The sequence below is a fragment of the Rattus rattus genome, chromosome X (genome assembly GCF_011064425.1).
Source record: "Rattus rattus isolate New Zealand chromosome X, Rrattus_CSIRO_v1, whole genome shotgun sequence".
NCBI classification, from domain to species: Eukaryota; Metazoa; Chordata; class Mammalia; order Rodentia; family Muridae; genus Rattus; species Rattus rattus.
Genome location: NC_046172.1, coordinates 65,335,677 through 65,351,646, shown reverse-complemented (window position 1 = coordinate 65,351,646; position 15,970 = coordinate 65,335,677). Strand labels below are relative to the sequence as shown.

At 39.6% G+C, this 15,970-nt stretch overlaps 2 protein-coding genes across 13 annotated transcripts in view; both read left to right on the top strand.

Moving 5' to 3' along the window:
• The window catches only part of LOC116888537 (transcriptional regulator ATRX), a 138,899-nt gene extending 136,808 nt beyond the window's left edge, over positions 1 to 2,091 (top strand). For all 12 annotated transcript variants that reach the window (XM_032889841.1, XM_032889838.1, XM_032889833.1 and 9 more), the window contains one exon: positions 1,877 to 2,091. In XM_032889841.1, the coding sequence (XP_032745732.1) occupies positions 1,877 to 2,068 (192 nt within the window). In that variant the 3' untranslated portion in view covers positions 2,069 to 2,091. The remainder of the gene's footprint in view (positions 1 to 1,876) is intronic.
• Positions 2,092 to 2,970: 879 nt separating this feature from the next.
• Positions 2,971 to 8,624, top strand: LOC116888538 (transcriptional regulator ATRX-like). Its single transcript, XM_032889844.1, has 4 exons — positions 2,971 to 3,097; positions 3,807 to 3,902; positions 4,396 to 4,524; positions 5,436 to 8,624. The coding sequence occupies exons 1-4, from the start codon at positions 3,077 to 3,079 to the stop codon at positions 5,568 to 5,570; spliced, it is 381 nt and encodes a 126-aa protein (XP_032745735.1). The 5' UTR covers positions 2,971 to 3,076; the 3' UTR covers positions 5,571 to 8,624.
• The last annotated feature ends 7,346 nt before the right edge of the window (positions 8,625 to 15,970 follow it).

Here is a 15,970-nt window from a genome sequence, read left to right as displayed (position 1 = left end):
AGGTCTCAGTGGTTATCAGAGTTAACTCCAGATCCAGTGGCATAAGAGTTCTCTTGGTCCCTGGAGTAGCTAGCTTTGTCAGAGAAATGAACTGATAGTAATTTTGGTTACAGTTATCACTTACTGCCAGGCAGAAGTAAAATATCTGTATCTGTTCAGTTGTGCTTCGGGTAGTCATGGGAGTCATGTTAGATGAGTTTATAAAGACAGGCCTCTCTTTGCCTGCTAGCCCTGATAACAGCTCTAGAGATTGAGCAAGTGATGAGAAGCTTGTTTAGTGGGATCCAGCCCAGCAACTAAGATTTGGATGGAAGATTACTACACCAGACAGTAGCCTTTCATAGCATCTCTCTATTCTACCAGGAAATTTTCTTGAAATCCTATCGTTGTATGGTCTTTTAAAAGCTTGCTCATTTCAGCAAAGGAAGTATAGCATATACTGCATGGTTACAGCGATAGCTTTACAAGTCGGTTTTATTTCCTTTTTGGAAGGAAGTAACTATTTCAAGTGTTTGCTACAGTAGCTAAGGGTATTCGTAGGAGTTAGATACCACATTATATGGAATTAGGGTCTGTGTTTGCTCCTGTACAGGAAAAGACTTAGGGCTTTATGAAACGAATCTCTCATTTTTGAGTTATTTAACAGATATTTGATTCCCTTTTGTGGATCAAATTTCTAGGTATGGATATATATATATATATATATATATATATATATACACACACACACACACACACACACACATACATACATACATACATACATACATACATACATACATACATACATACACACACTCATGTATGGTTTTTAACAGCTTGTGGCTGTTTGCTTATTAGAATAGGATTTCTTCCTTTTTCTACTGCCAAGTGCTGGGTTTATAGGACTGCCCACCATTTGGGGTTGGTATGTTTTTGAGGCAGGGTCACACACTGAAATTGCCCAGGTAGGCCTTGAACTTGTGATCCTTCTGCCTCAGCCTAAGCAGTGGCTGGGATTACAGGTTTGTGCCACATTGCCTGGCTACATTTTTTTTATTAGCAAAAGTATCATATTCATGACATTCATATTAAATTCTCACCCATGTCTCTTTTCTACCATGCTCTCATAGTCATAATTACAGAGCAGACTTTTAGTATTTAAACATCCTTTTTTAATGTTCAAAGATAAGTTTTACAAGTGGAGGGGTGGCTCAGCAGTTAAAAGCACATATTGCCCTGTAACAGAGTTAGATTCCACAGTCCACACAGTTCACAAATTACCTGTAACTCCAACTCTGGGAGAATCCAATGCCTGAGGGCACTGTACTTTGTGCACATGCACACTTAAAAATAAAAATAACTCATAAAAAAAACAGACTTAGGTTTGGCAAAAATCACTTGGTGGGTAAAGATACATGCTGCAAACCTAATTGACCCAAGTTTTGAGCCACAGGTAGAGGGAGAGACTAGTTCCTGCAAGTTATCTGACCTACACTTGCATGCTATGGTGCATTGAGGTTTACATGTACACATATACAACAACAATAAACAATAAACTTAGGGTATCATTTTTCAAACCTCTTATAATTAGTTGAAAATAATTATCAGTTCAGATTTGACTGTGTAGCTAGCCAGATGGTGATGTAGACCTGTAATCCTAGCACTTTGTAGATGGAGACAGGAAGATCAAGAGTTCAAGGTCATCCTTTGCTCCATAGCATTTGGACGCCAGCCTGAGTTGACAGGAAATTTTGATGCGAGGTCTGTTTTCTAGGTAACTTATAGCACACATTGGAAATGGGAAAAACAGTCCATTTATACTTTTAACTGTCTAGAACTATGAAGATCTGTTCCAGAGGGGGAAAATAATTATGATTTCACTTCCACCAAACAGGATACCATACTTGCAGAACTTCTTCAGATACATAAGGAGCACATTGTAGGATATCATGAACATGATTCTCTTTTGGACCACAAAGAAGAAGAAGAGCTGACTGAAGAAGAAAGAAAAGCAGCTTGGGCCGAATATGAAGCAGAAAAGAAGGTATTTCGTTCAAAATGCCTTTTCCCTGGAGATAGATGTTAGGGGAAAGGGAGAAGCTTAACAGGAATGACTATAATTTAAGTGCATCCTCTACATGGGTGAGGGTGCCACAGTGAACTTCGTTATTGTAATCATAAAGATCTGCTAATAACTAAAAGTACTTTTGGAACTAGGTATGGTCTCTGTCCCAGCTACTTGAAAGACAGACAGGGAGATAATTCGTGCTCGACATTTGGAGACTGATCTGATTAACAAACTAGGGACAAACACAATTTTTGCTTTCTGTTTTTATGTTTGCCATTGGGCAGCCATGAAGGATGAGAGGTATCATATTTGAAGGAAGGCATATTAAAATAATTGTTCGTCCGTATAGGCTCCTTAGTTAGTAATCTCAATTTAAGGGGTTTGGCTGTACTCACTAGTAGAATAGGAGGAAGAAGATTGTAGGTTATACTTAAAGGAAAAATACTCATTTTTTTTTTTTTTGCTTAGCCCTTGCTGAATTAAAAGCCATTTAATGCCAAGCTCCACCAGCAACTTTTTTTTAAAATAATTCATATCTGTTTTAAATATTAGCCCAGTTGAGCAGAAATTTGCCTGAGCATAGAAACCTTATCCTAGTATTTGAATCCTTTGCAAACCCCTAACTCATTGTACCAAACCCCTTTAATGTTAATATGATGTTAGAGTCTCATCAGAATCCACTGATTTCCTCAGTGTGGGGAATTTCTAGAAAAAAAAGAATACACCTTTAGGGGTTACACCTTTCCATGTAGTAAGATCTCGGTTTCAGGTAAAAAGGGTGTTCGTGTGTGGAAGAGTGTTAATAATTTCCTAGATCTGAGAAAGTAGATTGTTTATTAAACCGGCTCGGTGATTTAGAACTTCACGCTTTTAATCACATGAAAGTGCATATTTTTTTTTTGTGTGTGTGTTTTTTTAGGGGATTGACCCTGCGCTTTCAACATACCAACTGGGACCTAATTTTACCCTGTCACTTTCACCTCTCAAACTCCTTATATTCCTTTCAATTTGGGAGCCCTGTCTGCAATGAGTAATCAGCAGCTGGAGGTGAGCTCTAAGGGACAAAGGTGGTTGGACATGAAGTAAAGGCAGTTCCAGCTGCCTGGCTGCGGGTTCCCAATGTAGGAATAGCACATTCCCTAAAAGATTACCCAGAATAAATCAAGACATTTTCCTTTTATTTGTTGACCTTTTGGAGGTTTTGCAGAGCACAAAGGAATCAATCGTTGAATTAATATAGTTTGAGTGATTTTTAAGGACCTAATAAGAGCAGCTGAATGGCTGGGGAAATACCATTTTGGCCACTTACAAAATACCCAGAGAAAGAAATGCACTTGCTTAGTGTTTGCAAGTAGCTTAAATACATCTGTGAGTCTACTTGCAAGATGGAGGTGCCCTTAGGTCTGTGCTACTGTCCTTTGCGATGAAGTGTGTGATTTAAAGGTAGAATAAAGTGGGAATTAAATAGGAAATATTAGACTATGTTATCAGTGGGTTGATAGTTTAATTGAATCTGTGGTTTTCATTTTTTATAATTTGCTCATGGATTTATTTAAATTAATTTAAATTAAATGCTTCAGTAAATTCCTAATTTGTATCTTCCTAAGAAGTCTCTTTTGCACATTGAGTTTCACTTCATTTATAGGTTGCTTAGGTTACAAATCAAGTGCTATAAAGTGGCAAGAGGAATGATCTGTACACTTGAAGGCTATGCCGTCCTTCTTCCCCATGTACCTTATTCCTTATATCCTTCTAGGATCTTATTAATCAAGGAAGAGAAAAAGTTGTAGAAGCAACGAACAGTGTGACATCAGTGAGGATTCAGCCTCTTGAAGACATCATTTCCACTGTAGTAAGCAAATGACAGTTGTCTCCTTTCGACCTCCAGTCGGTGTGCATCTCACGTCCTTTGTTTTAACTTCTGCTCACTTTTCTACTTTCTGTGGGAAAATCATATAATCCTTATGACTTGATTCAAAATTGTTAAGTACCAGTAACCTTTGTAACAGCCTCAAGCTGTCATTTATCCATTTTGCATAGATGATGACATAAAAGAGAATGGATAAATTACAAGAGTCGAGTCAAGCACAGTAACGTTGTTTGTATAAACACATTGTTAATGTTATCGGTTCCTCAAATTCAAATAGTTTTTCCAGAGGAAGCCAACCCATATATACCAATGAACAGCTTAGTACCCTGTTCTCCTAACATTGGCTTCTTTAGAAATGAATAAAGGAAGAAAGAAATGGGGTTGAAAAATCCTGGACATATTAAGCACCTTAATGATTTCCCCTCAGTTGTACACAGTTAGTAATAAGGAATAAATAGAAATATCTTTCTTGCAGTGGAAAGAAAACATGAATCTCTCTGAGGCCCAAGTCCAAGCACTAGCATTAAGTAGACAAGCCAGCCAGGAGCTTGACGTGAAACGAAGAGAAGCAATTTACAACGATGTATTGACAAAGCAACAAATGGTGAGAACTGTCTCTACGCTCTGTTGGATTTTCTTCTGTATGTATGAGTTGGTATGAGTGCAATAACCATACAGGACGAATGGTCGTAGATTATTCTCAAGTTTTGCTAAAAACTAGTAGTGTTAAGAGAGATTTGGCCGAAAGAGTGACGCCACAATCTGTTCTCTCTGATGTTTTTATAGGTTGTATTTCTTTATAATTTTATTTTTTTATCTCTTCTGGACATGTAGAACTTTCTCAAGACTTTTGCTTCTTCTGTCACATTCTAATATCTTCTAAAAGTACATATGTCAGTTTATTTATTTGGAGACTACGGTGTCCTGAATAATGTATAAGATGCCTACATCTTCTGAACACTGCCCTATTCTATGATCCTTGGTCATCTTTCCCAGCACAATCTTGATACGGGGCATCTGTGGCGTGATTTACTAGGAAGCACTGTAGAATCAGTGTGCCTTTAAATTGTCTTAGGGAATTTGAGACCTCTAGGTAGGAATTATTCCTATTAAAATGCTTTTCCCCTTGCTGTTCATCACTAAAATATTTGTCTGTCACCATGTGAAATATTCAAGAGAATGACAAAGAAAGGAGAGTTGACAAAAAGTGCTGTAACTAATACTTGAGACTAATCACAGTGCAGGACAGATTACTATGGCAACTAACCTATATGCTGCCTGCAATACAATAGTCAAGTCATTAAGAGAATTTAGTACTAAATGGTGTTACTAACTGGTTTCTACAGTAATGGTCCTGTGAATGCCATCAAATTAGTAATGGTGATAACAATAATGTGTTTTCCTTTTGGTATGGTACTCCCTTAGCAAATTGATTTTTAACTCAGAACTTGATACTTGCCTCTTTGGGGCAGGACATACCACTTGTATATATACAGCTCCCTTTTCTCTCTCCAGTTAATCAGCTGTGTTCAGCGAATACTCATGAACAGGCGGCTTCAGCAGCAGTATACTCAGCAGCAACAGCAACAATTGACTTATCAGCAAGCAACACTGAGTCACCTCCATGATGCCAAAGCCTCCCAAATTTAATCATGACTCCTTCTAACTACCAGCAGATTGATATGAGAGGAATGTATCAGTCAGTGGCTGGTGGTATGCAGCCACCACCCTTACAGCGTGCACCACCCCCAATGAGAAGCAAAAATCCAGGACCTTCCCCAGGGAAATCAATGTGATTTTGCACTAAAAGTTTAAAGGATTATTAAAATCATAGAAAGATCTTTTATTTTTTTAGGAATCAATGACTTAACAGAACTCAACTGTATAAATAGTTTGGACCCCTTAAATGCCAATCTTCCATATTAGTTTAAATTTTTTTTAAATAGGGCATACCATTTCTCTGACATTTGTCAGTGATGTTGCCTACAATCTTCTTACACACATTGAGTACAGAAGATATTTCAAATTGTTTTCAGTGAAAACAAATCCTTCCATAACAGTAACAGTTCCACAGATTTCCTCTCTAAATTTTTATGCCTGCTTTTAGCAACCATGAAATTGTCATAAAATTAATGAATTTAGAAATTAATAAAGATTTATATATTCGCTCTTTACATATAAAAACACACAGCTGAGTTCTTAGAGTTGATTCCTCAAGTTATAAAATACTTTTGTACTAATTCCATTTCTTGATTAGAGTGATTGAAATGGTCTTAATATTCTTTTGACTGAAGTTTGAAACTGGGCTCCTGCTAAATATTGTCTCTGTGATTAAAAGCGTGTGCAATATTCTTAAATACTACTACTAATCTAAAGGTGAGGAGCCTTGAATCTTAGCATTGTAGAAACAGCCTTAAGTACAGTCTAAGACGAGAAAATTCCTTTTCTTATCTAGTCTTCCTGCCATTTTTTATTTTCAGTTGTATGTGATTTCAGGGTTGTGGATTATCCTCTGCATATGAGTTTCCTGTCTCCTGGCACTAATGGAAGTCCAATCCATCCGCCAAGGAGCCAGTGCTGGTGCTTCATCCTGTTGCTGGCAGTGGGATGCAAACTAAGAAAACCAAGTTAGAGCGCTTGAAGAGCTTCGCGCTGAAATTGTGGTTTTAGGCTCACACCCTGTTTTATAAACAACATCAAAATGGCAGAACCTTTGCTGACTTTGAAGTTCACATGAGGAATGTGCTTTCATAGTCTCCAGTACTGTCAGTATTGTGAAATAATTCCTCTTAACGATAAGGATCACTGGCTTCTATGCTCCTCTTTTCACTCATCACACTTTCCCTCTTCCAAGCTCCTTTACAGTTTAGTAAATTGTTTTCAAGTTTGATCCCCCACCCCGTTTTGATCTCTGAGTTGGTTTCCTTTCTTTTCTTTTCTTTTTTTTGGAGCTGGGTACCGAACCCAGGGCCTTGCGCTTGCTAGGCAAGCACTCTACCACTGAGCTAAATCCCCAACCCCGGTTTCCTTTCTTTTCATTCCTCTTCCTCCTCTTCCTTTTCTTTCTCTTCCTCTTGGATAAAGTTAATTCACCTAATACTCTTTTATTTCTGTTTTGGTTTGGTATGGTTTGGTTTGCTTTTTTTTTTTTTTAACTAGAAAAATCAGTCTATTTCTTTTTCTAGATCCAAGTTTTTGAAAAATAACCTATAATTTCATTCATGTTCAATTTGATCGTTTTAAGTGTCTTCAGTAAGAAGATTGTGTTTGACTATGGGTCAACTCATGACGATAGCATATTTGAAATAATGATGTAAAACAAGTAGTAGAAACAGCTAAAGAAAAGCTGGGTGGAGTATTTGTTCTAGGCCTCACTGGACGTGATTGATATTGAATTGAACATGAACTTAAAATGGATTTAGTTGTTTGGATAATAAAAGATTTCCATTTTTATCTTGTAAGAACTAGTGGTTAAAATATCCACATGCACCGGGTTTGTGATGAAGAATAAGTGAGGTGTGGCGGCTCTACCTTCCCATGATCAAACACACTAATGAACTCTGTGTATTTGGATATTGTGCCAGCCATATAATAAAGCTTATTTAATGGGGGGGGGCAGATGTGCATTTACTTTGAAGAAATGAAAGAAGCAAGACTTGTGAGGTAAATTTTTGAAAGCAGTATGCTCTGGCCAACTGTTACCAGAATACGTTCAAGCTCATGTACTAGACATGGGAACTTTTACATGCTCTAATTATTTACTCAAAGACATAGATATGAAAATTTTAGGCAACATTATAGTCCATTTTCATAATGGATGAAACTATAACTTGAAAAAATAGTAATTAGAAGGACTCATTGGAAATCAGAGAGTTTGAAATAGATCTTGGACCACTTGCATACACTCTTCTCACTTGATATGTTAGCAACATAATATATGTACTTTGAGTATAACATCAAGTTTTAACAAATAAAGACAAAAGTCACATAAGATACTAAAAGCTCATTTTTATATTTGTTTTAGATGTTTTAAATAGTTGCAATGGCTTAAATGACAATTTAAAATGTTGCTTGTAATACAGTTTTGCCTGCTAAATTCTCCACATTTTGTAACCTGTTTTATTTCTTTGGGTGTAAAGCGTTTGGCCTAGAATTGTGATATTGTACATGTTTTGTCCCGGTTGTATAGTAATGTTTCAGTCCATCATCCAGCTTTGGCTGCTGAAATCATACAGCTGTGAAGACTTGCCTTTATTTCTGTTAGACTGCTTTTTGGTTCTGTATTGAGTATCTTAAGTACTGTAGAAAAGATGTCACTTCTTCCTTTAAGGCTGTTTTGTAATATATATAAGGACTGGAATTGTGTTTTTAAAGAAAAGCATTCAAGTATGACAATATACTATCTGTGTTTTCACCATTCAAAGTGCTGTTTAGTAGTTGAAACTTAAACTATTTAATGTCATTTAATAAAGTGACCAAAATGTGTTGTGCTCTTTATTGCATTTTCACAGCTTTGAAAAATCTGTGCACATATTGTTTCATAGGAACTGTATAGCTTTTGATGTCCTGTTTAATGGTGATTCTTTTGCACATTTAGTTGTTTTACTATTTGGGAGGTCAAGAAGTTTGGTTTTGGAATCTGTTATATACTAAATTCTGTAAAAGGAGATCTCTAACCTCAAAAAGAATTTAACATACCAGGAAGCCTTGTGTGTGTTGTTTCAGTTTTGGTTGTCTCTGTGTAAATCCAGCATCATTCCCTGTTTCTCCACAGCTGTGCCTTTCATATAAGTCAAACCTTCTCTTGGGTGATCACTGCCCAGAAGCCCTAGCAGAAGCATGGAAACCATAGTGCCTGACCTTTAAAGAAGTCAAAACAGTTTTTTAGACTTCCTGAGCATTGCCCACCCCAACCCCCCTTTTTATAAACTCAGTATTTTTCAGACAAAACTTTAAAAGCAATTAATCATTTGTCCTAGTAACCAGGATTTCCTCAGAAGGAAGATACCACATGTTTGTCATTCTTCAAGTAAAATAGGTTAGTTCTTTTACATGTTTATTTCAGTTATATTCAGGTCATTACCAGTTCACTATCACCAGACTCAATCTCAAGTGACTTTTGACAGTCTTTAAAGTCAAATCTATCCTTAGAGAAGTAAATCCACCATTCCCCTTCCTCCCCCACTCCTGAAGTCTGTAACTTGAGCCAATCCCAGAAGAGTTATGGGTTACAGAAATGCTTTCACCAGCAAGCACATACACACACACACACACACACACACATACACACACACACACACACACACACACACACACACACACACACATACGGTTTGATTTTTAAATTTCTATGCTTAATATCTGCCAGTAATTAAAGTCAGTATCACTAGCGTTGGATCTAAGCATGCAGGAGTATCTCACTGCAAGAGTGTGCATCCTCCGCATATGCACTGCCATAAATACACTCAGGATATATATTCCTCTCTGGAGTTATCTGACACCAGTGTCCTCAGTGAAGGGAATCACTCTTACTGACCAGTTCGTACATTCCTTTGTCAAGGAAGAGAGCACAAAAATGAAAGAGTAGGAACACAACCTTGATTTTCAAGGTACATCACAATTTGTACAGTAAGGCAATGTTTTACATTTTCCTGGACAGTGTGTGCCTTGCTACCCTTTCCTGGCAGAGGAACCAGGAGAGGGCAGGAGTTTGGTTGTCATCTTGAGGGATCAGATGACTACTAAGACCTTTACCTGGTCTGTTGTGCCCAGCTCTACCCCTATAGTCCTGATTAAATAGGTGTTGGCTTTCAACAACGATGGGAGAGATGGCTTATCAGATGGAGAGATGATGGGCCTTGTTTCAGGGATGTGAGGAGAAAGTGTAGTACTGAGAGAAAGGGAACAAAGGTCAGGACGGATGGAGAAAGACGCACAGGTAAATTAAAGGTCTTGAGATAATGAGTAATTTAATACATCGGATAACTAGGGTTTGTAAAGCAGGTGATGTGTTCAAAGTAGCGGGTAAATACGATGAAGATTTAGGGTGGGGTAATTTGAAAGGGTTAGAATACGATGTGCAGAAAGATTGGAGACTACAAGACAGATAATGAGTCCTGGTATTCAGTGACCAGACTACAGATAATTTGAAGGACAAAGGGAACCCAGCATTAAGGGGTTGTATAGGAAAGAGACTTAAATGGTTTTTGTAAGAAAAACCTGCTACTTCCCTTTACCTGTCTGCCCAGGAGACCAGATGTCAGGATTTCCAACTTCGCATGTAAGAGCTCACTGTTTATTCTTTCAGAATGATGTGTCTGTTAGTGACATCTTAGCTCTCCTGTAGAAAGCTTTTCTCAAGCCAAAGACTTTTGGTCTTTGGATAAAGACTCTTTTGATCTTTGGTTACAGGGTCTCAGTATATACCCCTGGCTCACCACAAAACAGCAATCCTCTTGTCTCAGCCTTCCAGGTGCAGGGGTTACAAGTGTGTGTAGCTATGGCCAGCATCAAGCCAATCCTTCGGAAAGCCTACCCATTACTTTACCTAGAGGATTCATTTCGGTGTGGTGGTGTCCCTTGACTGACTCTCCCTCTTTCATGCATAAACACATACACCATATATTCTAGTTATGTCTAGTTATATTCTAGTTAAGTCTCTGGGTCCTACACTTCTCATTTGGAAAGGGGCGGGGCTATATTGCTTGCCAGAAGGCAAGGGGCTGGACCACGTGATTTCCCAAGTTCCTTTCAACTCTCAGAGTTAAACAGTGAGCAAAGCATTGTGAAGCCAAAAAGGCTCTGTTTGTCTAAGGTTACAGGGTGAGTTTGTGAACAGCATTAGAAATCCTTTCCCTTTGGCTAACCCTCTCCCCCACTAAGCTATACCTTTTCTTTTCCTCTTGTTTAGAAAAATGAGAGGTCTGACAGGCATTTTAATGACAAAGTAGATAAGTCACATTGTAATTGGCTCTAATTACTGCTTCCAGCAGCTGTAACCTCCTTTATCTTTTGCCCAGAGGCACTCCCAGAGCTGTGTGGTTCTCACTGCCTCTGGAACTCATTGCAGAAAATGGAAAAAACATGTTTCCAAGGGACTGATTGTTAGATCCTAGCTTCATGGCTGAAATGAGTGAGAAAATATTGAGGTAAATGTAAACGGGCCTTCCCAAAGCCAGCTTTTAAAGCAAATAATTGGTAACTTCCCATTCCGTTGTTCACAACTGGAAAAAAAAAAAACAGCTTAAAGCAATTGCATATAAATGGTCCTATGTGGATAAAGTTTATAGTGAGCTGGAGGCAATGTTTACATTGATATTAACAGCATGTACCTCCTTTGAGGTGTAGGTTCATAGTCCAACCGTGCAACAAACACGAAGCAAACTAAGAGAATGAAGTAGTGATTTTTTTTCTGTAGATGCTTGTATCGGCATGCCAACAGGAAAGCAGGTAAAAGCCTGTGTTGAGCCTGCTGAATACATCTCAATGAAAACAAAACCAAACTTAGGAAGAGGAGGCGGGAACTGTGCTTTAGATCCACCAGAGGTCTTGTTAGTTCATCCCCCAGCTCTGTGGTTTACAACAATACAGCTGGGAGAGGCTGGGCTTCAAAGGCTTTAGTGAAGAAGTAGGGCTGCCTGCAGTGTATCCTACTGAGCAAAGGAAACAATTTATTCTATTTGTAGATTTTCCACCCTCTTTTCTCACCTCTTGCTCCTGGATGTGCTAAGCTGAAACCAAGAGTGGGCCTCCAGGTTTTACCCTTTCCTTCTCCACACTGTACCCCCCCCGCCCCCCCAGCAAGAGGCCTCTTAGAATCAAAGCCTGCTGGATGGAAGGGTAGTAGCCCAACCTCTTCCTTTACAAAGCAGGAAAACAAAGGAGAGAAGGGAGCGTGGCACCTGCCACACCTATGTCTTTTCCCATTGCAGTTCACTTGGATGTGTCTACTACATTTAATTCCACGTGGTTCTTTTGTCCAGTCTATCAAGACAATATTAGATGCATTTTCAGAGTAATTTTTACTGAACTAACATTTCAAATGAGCACTGCTCTTGGGAAGTAGGAGAGTACATGAACCAGAATGAAGGGACAGGGGTGTGAACGGCAAACAATACACAGCATGAAGGGGGGAGACACCAGCATATCCCCTAAGCCTTTAATTTGGCATCCAGCCCACTAGCCTCAGGATTTAGTTTCAGAGGGATACTTAATTTGTTTAAAAGGCTTTTCTTTCACCACGCTTAGCATGGGCTAAACTGATAGGATCTGTGAGCTTTGTGCATCTCTGTGCTGGGTGCCCAGGATGGAGTCACTCAGCCTTCTTCAGGCCCGGCTAGTTTCTGAAGCAAAGTACCTCAGATATGTTGATGTAGTTACAGGGACAAATACAGGCTCTATGTTAAGAAAACTCTATTTCGCTACAGAGTTGGCTCAGCAGTTAAGAGCACTTGCTCTTATTGAGGACTGGGGTTCCATTCCCAGCACCCATATGGTGGTTCACGGTCCTCTGGAACTCTAGTTCCATGTGATCCAACATTGTCTTCTGATCCCTGTGGGCACATGTGCTGCACATACATTCATGCAGGTGAAACTACATAGTAATTAATCTAATTTTTTTTAAGTATCAGGATATGCAGCACTATTCTTGTGTTATAGACGTGCTGTGATGACCATAAATAGCTTATGTATTTAGAAAGAACTCAACTACAAAACAATTTTAATATGCTACAGTCACCCCCACCCAGTTCTCCCCTCATGTCATGCCCCAGACTCTGCTCTCACATAGCAAGCACATCACAAGCATTATGTTCTGTTGCCTTTTGCTTTTCTTGTTTTACAGGTGAGGAAATAGGTTTAAAATAATAGAATTCTAACACACAGTGTCATGGTAACTAAGGCAGATTTCAGAGTGCAAGGCTAGCTTTGTGGCTGAGCAAGACAAATATTCCCTGGCACTACCACCTCTGAAAGCTGTTCACAGTCCTTTACCTTTGATCTTTTATCTGAAACAAATTAGATTCTCCCTCCTTTGGGGTGTTTGCAAGGTCTCTTCAGGTTCCCTGCGAGCATACCCAGGGTTTGTGCTGCTTTTCTCCTCCCATTTCCTTCCTTGATCAAAACAGGTGTCTAAAAAAGCCAGTAGGAAGAGTAAAACGTTTCCACATGTCACAACTCATTGTTTTGGACATACAGGTCTTATTACATTGCCCAGGCTAGCCTTGAGCTCTTGGGTTTAAGTAATCTTTCTGCCAATGTTTAATATTTCCTCATGAACTCCATTAGTCACCATTTGAGAAGCCTAAATGGTCAAGTATTCTGAACAAATTGATTATTCATGGTTCTACCTGATAAAGATCACTTCTGTGAGAGACCTGTATTCACTGTAGAGAGTAGGCTGAAGCAGGAGAATCATGAATTGAAAGACCAGTTTGGCTACAGAACAAGACTCAGTCCCAAAACTGAACGGAGTGGGCTGGAGAAACGACTCAAATGTTAAGAGCTCTCACAGGAGATCTGGGTTTGGTTCCCAGTCCTCATGTTGGGTGGCATACAACTGCCTTTGAACTTTAATTCCAAGTTACTCTCTTCTGGCTGCTGATGGAACCTGCACACAATCCTGTATGGCATATAATTACACACACACACACACACACACACACACACACACACACACACACAAACATTTGTTAAAAACGAATGATTTAAATTCAGTTACAAGAAATAAATATTCAGCTCAAATTAGTGTCAACAAATAACAGACATTCACAAAAGATCACTGGCTGGGTCTGTAAAACAAAAGAGAGAACCTCAAAATAGATCCACACAAATGCAAATTTTAACTTCAAATAAATGCTGGGCAGCGATGGCACATACCTTTAATCCCAGCACTTTCTCAGCAAAGGCAGGAAGTTCTCTGAGTTCAAGGCCAGCCTGGTCTACAGAGTGAGTTCCAGGACAGCCAGGGCTACACAGAGACAGCTGTCTCAAACGTTTGTTAATTAAGAAGACAGCTAGGTGGAGGGCTTCAACTGTGGCAGAGCGGCAAAACACTGGTCTAGCACACGCGGGGTCCCCAGGTTCCATTCCCACAGCCCAAAGACAGCCAGAGTGGCATCTAGAACAGGATACATGCAGAGATTAAGAACAAGGGAGTCAATAAAACTCATGCAGGCAGCAAAGAACAGAACTCAGAATGGCATATAATCACACACACACACACACACACACACACACACACACACACACACACACACAGGCTTCTAAAGAATGGCAGACTGTATGCACAAATAATAGCCCCCGCGTAAGCCAGTAGTTGTCTCAGTGCAGCATGTGAAATAAAATGGTGGTGGAGGCAGCAGTGATCTACAGGGCAAGCCTCCTGCACAAATATGTTACTTTACAAGGCAAGAGAGAATTCAGGCTGTGGATGGGACTATGGGTACTAATCAATTGACTGAGACGGAAGTGGGTAGCCTAGCTTGTCTACATGGGTCTAAATAATCATAAAGGCACTTGAAAACGGAGGCAGACAAATGCAGAAGATAATTGCTGACAACCTCTAACCTTTGTCCTGTTTATCACTAGTCTTTCCTACTCATGTCTGCAAGTATGGTATAGGGGCATGATTAAAATTATAGTGCAACACAATTTCCTTTTGCTGCCCCATTAAGTTATCCTGGGATAATCCAGTGTCATGCAATATATTCATGGGTCTCATTGTAAACTTTGCTATTTTTTTAGACAAGGTCATACTATGCTGGTCAGGTCTACAGGATCTCTCTACGTAGTTCAAGCTAGCCTCAAAGATGGCAATCCTCTTGCCTAGCCTCTTTGGTGCAGTGTTCTAGACATAGGCCACCACACATTGCTTTGTAGTAGCATTTTAATTTTTTTCTTTTGAGACAGGGCCTCACTATGTGGCCATAGCTGGCCTGGGACTTGCTATCATCCTCCTGCCTCTGCCTCCCTAAGTGCTATGATGGAAAGCCTGTGCCAAGACACCTGGTTATTCTGTATGGAATCTGGAGACTACACTCAAATCTCCTTTCTTTCAAGGCCAGTACCTTGCTGACTGAGCTATTTACTTAGTCCTTGTCTTCTTTTTCATTATTGCAAGCAATATATAGTACCCACACAATAAGCCAGGGACAGTGGGGCACACTTAGTCCCAGTCCTAGGGAAGTGAAACCAGGTGGATCCCTGGAGCTCCATGACCAATCAGCCTAACCTAATTGGCAAGTTAGAGATTCCCTCTCCTCCCAAAACAAGGCAGCTTCTCCTTGTAACTTCCACCTTAGAAGGACCAGAAGGAATTGGAACAGAATCAACCTCATCTTCAGACATTTGCAAAAATACACCTCACGTTCAGCTATGGCTCTCTGAGTCAGTGAATGAGTGGACAGAGGGGTAAATTGTTGGTTTTGATGGGTCTATGAGCCTCGTACTAGATGATGCAGGAGAGAGTCACTCTAAAATGAAGTCAAACAACGGAGTCAGAGAGAGCTGCAAAGGGATACTAGTACTCTGCTACAAAGAGTTTCCAACTAGGAATGATCAAGGATGCCAGAGGTTGAGAAGGTAATACAGTGGCATTTGTTTTGTTTTCCTTTAAGGTTTCTTCTGCTGTTAACACAGTTTGAAACATTTATTTATTCATACGACTCTGGTGGCTCTTATTGTTACTGTCAGGTGACAAAAAATGTAGTGAGATTTTGTTACAATTAAAACAAACAAACAAAAGGTAGACAGACCCAGGGAGACAAGCTAGACCACTCTCCTCCATCTTAAAGTCAGCTGATAGCAACCTGGGTTCCATTCACTTCTTTTTTGCCAAGTGTTTTGTCGCCAGGACCCAGTGGTGATGACTTTAGTGGAAATACACTTGAAGGGGACATAGAACCTGTAGAGACCACCTCTGGGTAGCTAGGGATGGCCCCATTTGAAGGATGAGGTCACCCATTCAGCTTAAATTTTAACCCAGAAAAATATCCCTGTTAAAAGGAAATGCAGGGACAAAGAGTGGAGCAGGGACTGAAGAAAGGCCATGC

Bases quoted from the DNA above. Each gene is read 5' to 3' on its own strand.
- LOC116888538 (XM_032889844.1), top strand. From the start codon at position 3,077: ATGAGTAATCAGCAGCTGGAG. The intron at 3,903-4,395 runs GTAAGCAAATGA...TCTTTCTTGCAG, and splicing joins AAGACATCATTTCCACTGTA to TGGAAAGAAAACATGAATCT. The intron at 4,525-5,435 runs GTGAGAACTGTC...TTCTCTCTCCAG, and splicing joins TATTGACAAAGCAACAAATG to TTAATCAGCTGTGTTCAGCG.